At 44.8% G+C, this 10,476-nt stretch overlaps 1 protein-coding gene across 2 annotated transcripts; it reads right to left on the reverse strand.

Moving 5' to 3' along the window:
- Positions 1-2,731: 2,731 nt before the first annotated feature.
- Positions 2,732-7,033, reverse strand: GTPBP8 (GTP binding protein 8 (putative)). Of its 2 annotated transcripts, none has more exons than XM_057413114.1 (7): positions 6,774-7,033; positions 6,546-6,644; positions 5,923-6,053; positions 5,516-5,615; positions 4,990-5,108; positions 4,589-4,715; positions 2,732-2,930 (listed from the first exon to the last, which is right to left on the reverse strand). In XM_057413114.1, the coding sequence occupies exons 1-6, from the start codon at positions 7,005-7,007 to the stop codon at positions 4,631-4,633; spliced, it is 768 nt and encodes a 255-aa protein (XP_057269097.1). In that variant the 5' UTR covers positions 7,008-7,033; the 3' UTR covers positions 2,732-2,930; positions 4,589-4,630. The 2 variants fall into 2 exon arrangements, with proteins under 2 accessions (XP_057269097.1, XP_057269095.1); XM_057413112.1 differs by having other exon boundaries at positions 6,723-7,033.
- Between the last annotated feature and the right edge of the window lie 3,443 nt (positions 7,034-10,476).

The raw sequence follows: 10,476 nt of genomic DNA on the forward strand, positions 1-10,476 counted from the left end.
GCTGACCCAGCACACACAGCTTGGGGTTGGGCTGTACAGGCACTTGCCTTGGCCCAGAAAGGGGTGATTTGGGGACTGCAGGGAGAAGCTGGAGTATGGACTGTTTACCTTGAATCAATCACTATTGCTACGGACTGTATAACTAACTGTAAAGCAAATAGCTTTGCCCGCAATGCAAAGATGAGCATGCTTAAGCCTGTAAAATCCTATTCCTGCAGAAGCAGGGATGCTATGAGCATCGTTTTCTTCTTGTAATTTCTTTAATTTACAAAAAAGTTGTATTTTTCCAGATTTGAATTGTGGCACAAACTAATTACTCTGAGATTGATTTGGCAACCCTATCCAAATCTGTATATGATACCCATTACTAGGATGTCAGATGAGGATAATGTGGTTTGAAATGGACCTCGTGAGGTGTCTGGTACAGAAACTTCTTGGAGTTACTCAAAAAGGGTGAAACGTCCATCCACTTTCTTACCCTGGTAGTCTGTGACGTGTTCTCACCACGCAGTCACGTTTACTGCATCTCCTCTCATCCCAAAGCTTGTGAAGAAGGTACATTTATCATTGTAACAGGTAATTACAGAACAGCTAATGAGATCAACTTCCTCTTTGCCTTTCATTGGGAGTTGATTTGTGACTTAAGGCTGACTGTTCCTATGCACTTACATACTAAACATAAATGTGTGTGTTCTGCAAATATGAAAACCAGTGGATGTGCTGTATGAAAGCTCAAAGTAAATTTCAGTTTGCATCTTCCATTTTTGGAGAAATAGCAGCAGTGTCACACAGAAGTCAGTGGGCCTGTTACTTTGGGGTTTTTCGCTGGTACTAAGAAGCTGAAAGACGGTACACTGCTTTGTGACAGGGTCTTATGGAAAGAGGATCCCAAATGAACTCCTGGAATTTCCCTTTCAGATCCTTTGTGACTTGGGAGACAACACACTTTTGCTGATGCCCACGTCTGTTGAAGAGAAACTGAAGATGAAACTTAACAATATTAAGGTAAGATACTGGTGCCTGCCCTGTCAGGCTCCATACAAATAAACGTCCTTGTAATCTGCATGAATTATAAATACTGAAGACTTTATAGCTCTTAGACCATTAAAAAACAAAAAGAGGTGAAAGGTGAAAGTAAACTTGTAGGGGTTTTATTCCTCTTCTGATCTTTCTTATAAATGCCATGGTTTTAAATACAGGCTAAGTAAATATAGATACAAAGGGAGAAAACTGCAAGCCGTTTTAGTGCTTGAATGTAGCACCAATATAGCTTAGACAAGACAGAAGACTGGGCTTTAATTTTCTCTCTATTGTTTTTAGCATGACTTGGGGTAAGTTCCTCCTCCTTGCTTGATTAAGTGATTATGGAACATGTAATCATGCTTGGCAGGTATTGTTTCATATTTTATTTTTTCCATCACAAGTTTCTAGAATTTCTGAAATCTTTTGTAATTGGGGCCGAATAACATATTTTTTCAGATGAAACAGAATCTCTAAACATCAGTGCAGCATCTTTTATCATGTCCAGGCACAAAGGCAGCTGTGGTTCTGATGTCCTGCTGAATCTACACGGATCTTGATTCGATCTTGTTTTGCCCTGTTAAATACTACTTCTGAACTGTACAATAGCTTACATCCTTCATAAATTGTTGTGAGCAGTTAATGCTGATGCTTGAGAAACACAAGTTTCTTGTGTCTTTGTGAGGTTTTGGTTTGAGAAAAAACTTCCTCTTAATTTTTCCTTATAAAGAAAAATCCATTATGTCTCCAGTAGGAGGCTTACTCTCCTAGTGTAATAAACGCCTTGTTCACACAGGGCAACATTTTTTCTCTAGGAAGCTGAAGAAGGGAAACGTGCAGCCGAGATGCAAACATTGGAGAAACAAGAACATACTGGAGAGCAGTCAGAGTCTTGATGAAGCAGTGAAGGATCCCAAGGAATGAAATCAAAGTGAGTACAGTGCCTTCTGGTGTCTGTCTCAGCAGCCTTCCCTACACACCATCTTCTGTGCTTGCATCAGGAGTGAGAGCAACAGTCTCATCACAAAAGATCGAGTGGAGGAGAACTTCCTGGAGAACAGCATTAGCAAAAAGAGTACTAAAATTTATTCCCTGCCCCACAAACCCCCTTACTGCTTGGCATACTATGTTCTCCATCATTCTCAATGTTTTTCAAAGAAAATACTGGTTCATGTAGCTACATCTGTGCAAGTGGTGGATTTATTGTATTGTATAAACTTTGTAAATGTGTCACAAGCGCACAAATGCCACTGCAGGTTACTAGAATACAGAAATGTGAGCTACCTTTCCTGAAAAAATATCTGCTGTGTATTTACATAAACACTTGAGGGGTCTCAGTAATTACCTTATTGAGCAAACCAGTTTTCTGTGGTTATATATGAAATGCGTAAAAGCAGACTAATTATATCTGAAGTAATTAGAGATCCAGTATTCAAGAAGTGTTTGGACAGTGTTAAATTAGTGTTAAAATAAAGCTGTGCTTACGGGCTTAGTGCTGCAGGTATTTCTTAGGAGCAGATCAAATTGCAGTTACCACAGCCAGTATTAATATCATTTATACAGCTGAGGAAAGGATGCCTGCTTTCCTCTTCATTGGTGGTGCCAATTGGCTGTAAATGCATCGGATGAGAAGAAAAGCTACAGGGCTGGTTATAGTATATTGCAGAGAAGGTGGCTTCTCATCTAGAGGGCTGTAGAGGTAAGTCACACCTTGTAATTTATTCACTAGTCATTTTTATTTTGGGATGTAATATAAGGTCAGTTTGCCTTTTCTTACTTCTGTTCCTTTCGTCATAGTATGCCCAGTTTGTAGGATGGGGAAAACCCACAACTTACTTCTCCCTCCTTTCACTCTTCTGTGAATGGGTTCTGGTCCTATTTTGTTTCCACAACACTTAAGCAGGAGAATGCTGTAAGAAGCATAAATAGAATTATTGACATAGTACCTGGTCAAGGTCCCTACTAAAATGCATTCTATGCTATAGCGACTGTTGCAAAAATACCAGCTTTGTAGTGTCAGGGTTATAGTAACAGACTACACCACACCCCAGGGGAAGAAAGACGAGAAAGTACTGCTGAAAGAGCAGAAAAGATGCACAAAGTGAAATCCTTTTCCACAGAAGCTAGTACTCGACATCATTTCTGTAAGTAACAGATGCAGAAGAGGCAAAGCTTTACAAGGCAATGCTGGGTGCCTGCAGTGTGGTGTATACACCACAAACAAGACATCAAAAGCTTTTAAAACTGAAATGATCTCCACTGCTTCAGTACACTGCCAGGCCCATCACTGATCAGTGAGGGGGGAAGAAAGGGGCACCGATTTCCGAGTGTAATCAACTGTGGTGTTCCCTCCTGCAGACGGCTGAGCAAAATGTGAGTGATTCCAGTGTTTGAATCGCTTGTAAATGAAGATTTTTGACCAACACAGCAGAAAACTGAGATGTGTCTAGAGGTAAAGCTGGTTCTTCATGATAAGGTTGTACCTACTGTTTCTAGTACAGCAGTAGCAAAATACATGACCTAGCTCTGCATGGCTTCCACTAAGGAGACACCTCAAGGCAAGGGTCATGGGGTCCAGTTCACAGTCTGCTGCCATTTCAAAGCATTTTTAATATAAATAGATTTACCAGCCACATCTACTGTATTAAAGTGACTAATAAAAGATTTCCTAGCACTTTAAGGGGTTTTGTTTAGAAGAGGGACTAAAAACGAACTAACCTTCTTTTAGATATACAGGCTTATCTTCAGAGGCTCTTCAGTCAAGGCTGAGATCTTGGCAAGATTTATGGTCATTTTAAGATACTAAGAAAAGATTATTCCCAAAGTATTGCCCTGCATGTGTTCATATGTTAAGATACTACTGCACTTCCCCCTAGGATAAAGCATCCCATTGGCTCATTTGTTCTGGAGCATTTTGGTATTAGAGGTAAAATATTACGAGAGTCACAGGTTTGATCGCTGCTAAGACGTGGAAGCTAGAGATCCAATTGACCTATTGACAGCACAATGCAGAAGAGTTACAAAAATAAGATACATGAGAACTCCTAAACACACCTTGAACAGAGAACGTGGCTGTTTCTACTCAAGGTCACCTTAAAGCAGGCAGGTTGCATAGGGGCTGTGGTTTAGCCCCTGCTACATAAACAGAGAAGCAAACCTGTCATTCAATTCAACTTGGCAAGTATAGTTTGCTTAATGTTAGAGCTATAGTTTTTCTTCTCTAGACTAAATGCCTTTTTATGAATGGGATTACTAGACTATCATCTCTCACATCTTAAACACAGTAGAGCTTAGGCATGCAGTGGTAGCTCTTTGAACATTTTGGTGGAAGGAGAGGAAACGATGCATTTAAACCCTAGCTTCTCTTTAGAGGTTCTCTTTCCCTTTTTCTCTTTGGCACAGTCCCAGAGGTTTTATAAAACAGTTTTGTAATAACCTGGATAAATTCATAGTGCAAACTTCCTGAACCGATGAGTTTCTTAAAGAAAAACTTTAGCCTTATAAATATTTATTTATCAAAAAATGAAGCCTAGTACCTTGGGTTATTTACAACAATCCAGATTTGTACCTTTTGTTCTGGAGGTGCTGAACAGGTGAGGAACCAGTCTTTTCAGCTGGCCTCTACCATGGGCAGGTTTCCAGTAACATGGGCTACAAAACACCTTAGCAGATGAACCCCTGAAAACTCCAGGGAACTGTGGAAACAAAGAAGAGATGTTGACACAGCTTGGAGCAATACAAGCAAACTCAGCCACTGGCTGTATTAAATGTAATTTCCTGCAGTGCAGTACAACTTTGGTAAACAACAACTACAACTTGCTACTGTTAACACAACTCCAAATAGAATGGCAAAGCCCACTAGCACGCAGCACAGGGACTGCTGCCCCCTCGGAAAAAGGCCAAAGGAAGAAGCAGCCTTGAAAACGGAACTCCATGCACATGCATGGCTGCAATGGAGAAGAGCTTTACCTGACCAGGAATAGCTGAGGAAAGCATCCCTGAGTTTTCTCCTTTACATACTCCTGGATCTCCAGTACATTCTTTAACAACAGTCCTCTGGAAGCTCGGTCAATTTTTGTTAACACTATCTGCATGGATCCAGAAAGGGAAAATTAAAAGAGGAAAAGAGGATTATTTTGCTGCTAGCCTGAAACCTGCTAAGAGTCCTGGACCATCCTCCAAGGTAGGCTGAAAGCTCTGAATCATATCTGGGGGGAAAAATAGTACAATACAGTTCACCAAAATGCTTCTCTAGCTTGCATAACTAGCAGAACATTTCAAGCTCCTCAAGCTGGGCACCGAAAAAGAAAGCGTCCATTTAATAAATCAAGCAAAAAATCCCTTAAATTCCACTTACCCCTTTCAACACATTTATTAACAATAAAGGGGCTGTTACTGCTTTGGTAAGATAACTTGGATAAGCTCAGGTAGAGAGTACATGCCTTTATAGATGATCTATAGTTTATAACCAAGATAAGAACAAAGCATTACCTACCACATAAGGAATCCCAAACTCTTCCAGCATCTCTACTGCAATATGATCTGTCTTATGGAGTCCTGCTACACCATCAACTAACATAAAGGTCCTCTTCAAGCTGCCAGAAACACAAGCAACCGTTGTTTCATGCCTGCTCTGCTACTTCCAAATTCATAAGCAAGAACAAGTAACGTAGAATCTGGGGACAGGAAGGGCCAAGAAAATCCAATCTCAGGAGCCAAGGGCCAGCATGGAGCAGCATCATAATCTTCTCTCTTATTTTGATCTAAGCATGAATCACATTACAGTGATTCCCAGGGAAACAATGTCAGAACTAATCAACAGTACCACTGCTGCTCTTCCTGCATTTACCATCTAATTACATGACACTGTATCAGGTTTTCATTGCACTGTAGGGCCCTTACTTGTGCCGTTCCTGCAGGTAAGCCTCCACCATCTCCACAAAGTCTTGCGGGGCACGGTAGCCATATCCTGGCATATCCACCAGAGTAAAGTACTTCCCTACTTTGAAGAAATTCATCTTCTTGGTGTGGCCCTGTGGAGAGTATGTAGGTAAGGTGAAGGAAGGACATGGTTTTAAAAAGTTGCTTCAAGCAGTCGACTAGGAGATGTTCCACCAAATGGTACTTATCTGTACCATACCCTACACCACGCTATCCCCTGTCCAAAGAAGGCTGCAAAAATACTACAGTTGCTCTAAGCTGCCTGGGCTCCTGCCTTTGTAGTAATCCTTTGTGGCTCTATCCTTAAAAGAGACTAAAAATGCCTTCATGGGTCCTCTGCTCAGCTTGCACGACTCTTCTGTCTGGCACATGTGCCAGCCCTGGCTGTAGGGCTAAACTAGGCTCCTTCCACCTTCTCCTTTGCTACAGCAAGGCCCACATCAGCCACAGGCTGGCAGCCACCATGGCTGGCACGTTCTCCTGCTGCTTCCAAGAGCTTGGTTCCTCCTGCCCTTCTCAGCCTCATCCTCTAGGCTGGCACCAACCGCTGACCAAGGGTGCAGGAAGTTACAAAGGTCACTCACCGGGGTTTTTGACACTCTGACCTCCACTTCTGGGGACAGCGAGAACAAGGCCCGGATTAAAGATGATTTCCCCACGTTGCTTCGGCCGATGAAGCACACCTGCAGGAGGAGAGGCAGTGAGAGACTTCCACACCTCCCCTCGCCAGCCCCCCCGGCCGCGCTGCGCTGGTACCTGACCTCGGGCAGGGCGAGCAGCGGGGCGTGTGCCATGCGGACGGCGGAGCTCACGTAGTCGATGGGGTGGTCGCGGCCGGACTTGAAGAACGCTTCTGCGCGCTGCAGGGCGGGAAGGCCGGGCTGGAAGACGCGGAATCGCGCCGTGTCGGTGCCGGGAGCCAAGTACCGCTCCAGCTTCTGCAGCGGGAACAGGAGGCCGGTGCGGCGGCCCTGCTCCAGCCGCAGCACCTGCGCCAGGGCCGCCAGGGGCGGCGGGGTCCTGACCCCCGCCCGCGTCAGCAGCATCCCGAGCGGGGCCGGCGCGGGCAGGCCCGGCCTGGCCCGGAAGGCGGAGGGCGGAGCGGGGCCCCCGGCTGCCCCCGCCCGGCCGCTGCGGGGAGTGCTCGGTGCTAGGTGCGGCCCGTGCCCTGGTCGCAGGGCGGTCCTGCATCGGGGTCCAAGAGAGCAGCGCGTCTCTCGTAGGCTCGGCTCTTTGTGTCTGGCTCTTGCTCGTCTTCTGTTCTTTACAGACCCAGGAACATAGCTGGGCTGCTGCGGGCTCTGTACGCTGGAGCCCTGTTTGGCCACGAAACGGGGCAAAGCAGCAATGTCCTTCAGCACGCTCCGTCTGTCCGCTGCAACGATCCGTTTTCCTAAGAGCTGGTCTGATGTTCGACCTTGCACCCAGGCCAGCCTGAGGGCCCTACGGAGCCCTGCCTCTCCTTTGAGACAGAGACACATTCTTCTTCTGCCATCAGAGTCCTCTGTATAAAGCCCTGAAAGTTTGGCAGGTTTAATTATTGCAGCGAATAGATTTAAGGCCAGGAAGGACCATTAGAAGATAACACAGGCTATATCCTACTTCTCTTTTACTGAGCTTGGTTGCAAAGCTCTAGGGAGGAAGTTCTATCCCCTAAGAAAAGGCCAGACAGCAAGCTGTATGTTCCTCAGACTTCAAGGCTTTTGGAATAAAACAAACTGTCTTGGAGATACATACGCTTCTTCTCAAATTCATGATCAGTGAAAGCAGTTACTGGTGACAGGCTAATGGTGTAAACACAGGGGAAATAAACTGTATTCTGTGTTAGCCCTGTAAATTAGGCCTCTTATGACCAACTTTGTTTCGCAGTAGGACAGAGCTCAAATGCTCCTACCTCAGGACAGACCACAGTCACAGGCTGCTATGTGCATGCTTAGAAAAGCACTCCCCAATAAATCTACAAATTACCTTTATTTAGTTCTAAACCAGGTCAAATCCACAGAGAGGTCTCTCTCCTGCCATCCCTAGTGGTGCAATAGCCATAGGTACATGGTTTTAAGCGGGAGAATAAACCTGTAAAGAATTACTTCAGGAGCACTGCTATGTTTTTTCTTGTAAGGCAGCAGCCTAACTTATTGAAACCTGTGGTGAGTCTAGCAACAGAAAAACTGCAGTGGCCAGAGGTGCTGCTTGTTAAACACTCTGGTGAACAGGTTTCCAATTTCTGTGCCAGCTGTGACATGCGAAACAGAGCAAGTGTTTTGCCTCAGCGTCCCACGCAGCTCACCACTGCTGACAGCAGACCTGTCTGCTTGAAATTACCCTGCAGTAGTTATCCCTTACCAGGTACATGCTCTGCTTTAGCCCTGTAAAAGGGCTCCAGCACGAGTGTGATGCGAACAGGGAGATGAAAGCTACAGCTAGAGCCTCGGCCCTGGCAAAAGCCCGCACAAAGGGACTGTGCAGCAGCACAAATCCAGCGCTGCAGAACTGTGCTCTCCCAGGGGCTGAACTGTTAGGAACCACTGAGCAACTCCACAGCAGCATGCTCTGAAACACACAGGAGGGTAGCTAAAACCAGCAGTTGGTACCTCAGTGACTGGGAGGGGAGAAGGGGGACGCAAGTCGCTTTGCTAGAGGCATGATGTACCTATAGAGCTCTTTAATGGGGCTCTTGCAGAATGGCTAAAAACAGTAAGGTAGCAAGTGAGAAACAACACAGAGGAAATGGGATATCAAGCAGTTGTTGATGGTCCTCTGTGACAGACTGTAATCCAAAGAGTCAAAACCCAAAAGGTTAATTGAAGAAACACAAACATGATTTTCACTGTCAGAGAGCAAGAAGAATCTTCAGAAAAAAAAAAAAAATTAAAAAAGAAAATAATCACAATTTGTGATGAAATTAGGCCTCACCCCAAAGACAACTGGACTAGGCTGCACCACATGCTGCTGTAGAGAATTCTCCCTTCCCATTTATCAGGAGTTTTCCTGTCTTAGTTTCCAAAATGACCGTAGATTCTTTGAGGTGCCTGGATGCATTTCTCACAATTAAAACCCAAGTAATTAGGACCCTTGAAGCTTCTGATTTTCATGACTTGGATCATTGTTTCTTGCTGCTTCTGCCATTTAGTGCTGAGCTATGTCACCCACAAATTCTGTGGCTGAAATTACGGTAAGCCTCACACTGCAGTGGTCTGAGTGTGATCTTTGCATCTTGACAGGCCTCTAAACATGAGAAATGGTTGTTTTGCACTTAACCAGCAAACAACACAGCACTGAAGCAGAAGCTGCACTGACCAAGGTGCAGGTTGCTGTCTGGGACTGTTTGATAAAATGACTTTTGGAAAGCACAGCTCCAGCAACAACAGTCAGCAGCAATGAAAGAGCCAGCTTGTGCCCAGGCAGCCCTTCCTGATGCTTTGCAGTCCCCTTCCTGGCTGACCCTTTGAGTTCAAATTTAGATTGGATATAAGGAAGAAGTTCTTTACTATAAGGGTGGTGAATCACTAGAATGGGTTGCTCAAAGAAGCTGTGAATGCTCCATCCCTTGGGTGATATGATTTAGTGTGAGGTGTCCCTGCCCATGGCAAGGGAGTTGGAAGTAGACGATCTTAAGCTCCTTTCCAACCCTGATTCTATGATTCCATGACAGTGACTTGTCAGCAAGTTGACAGCATATAACAGCAACATGACAAATGCAACCTGCTTTGAGTCCCACCCAATCTGCTACATCTCCACAATGAGATGTTAATGATATTCCTGTGAGACGTCAGCTTACATAAGGGCAGAAGTGGGAAAGTACTGCAGCAGCAGCTTTACTAGGTCTAGGCATGCTTGCCTGTGTCTGTGTGTTTCACATCCCCAGGTTACACAGCTGTCGGGCCTTTCTACACTCTTCACAACCCTTCCAAACACAGCCTTTTTCTTTTCTCTTTTAATTTTCTTTTCTTTTCTTTTCTTTCTTTTACCCTCCCATTATCTGTTATAGCATCTATTTAATTTTTTGGCGAATTGGTTACACAGCTGATAGTAGCTACCTGGGCTTAGATTGGGGCATTAATATGGTACAGAGAAGGTAAAACACAGAAGACAAGGCACTAAACTCCTCAGGGTGCTGGGGCTCTCTGAGGGGGCAAGCCTCAGTTTGTCCACAAACCTCAGCTGGTCTGAGGGCATCAGTGAACCTTGGCCTGATTTATTAGCTTTGTAGTACCTTGTGCACATGGACCAGGTTTAAGACTGACAAGGTGGGTGATTGCCCAAACCCCAGGACAGAGCCTGTCTAAGGCTGAGTTAGAGCATTACAGGTGCAAGGAGGAGAAGAGGGTAGAGAACGGGGAACTCCATGGCTTCCACAGAGCTGGAACATGATCCTGATCTTTGTTGTTCATTCATTGCTTCTATTCATGACTGACCACATGTCAAGGTCTGCGAGCCTCATTTCACATCTGAACCAGCTACTGAAGGAGCCATGGCCAAAACCTCACCTAAACTTCAGTAATCAAGAAAAACATC

Source organism: Pezoporus wallicus, unplaced genomic scaffold, assembly GCF_028554395.1.
Source record: "Pezoporus wallicus isolate ANWC-B61680 ecotype Strahan unplaced genomic scaffold, APGP_CSIRO_Pwel_v1 contig_6484, whole genome shotgun sequence".
Lineage (NCBI taxonomy): Eukaryota > Metazoa > Chordata > Aves > Psittaciformes > Psittacidae > Pezoporus > Pezoporus wallicus.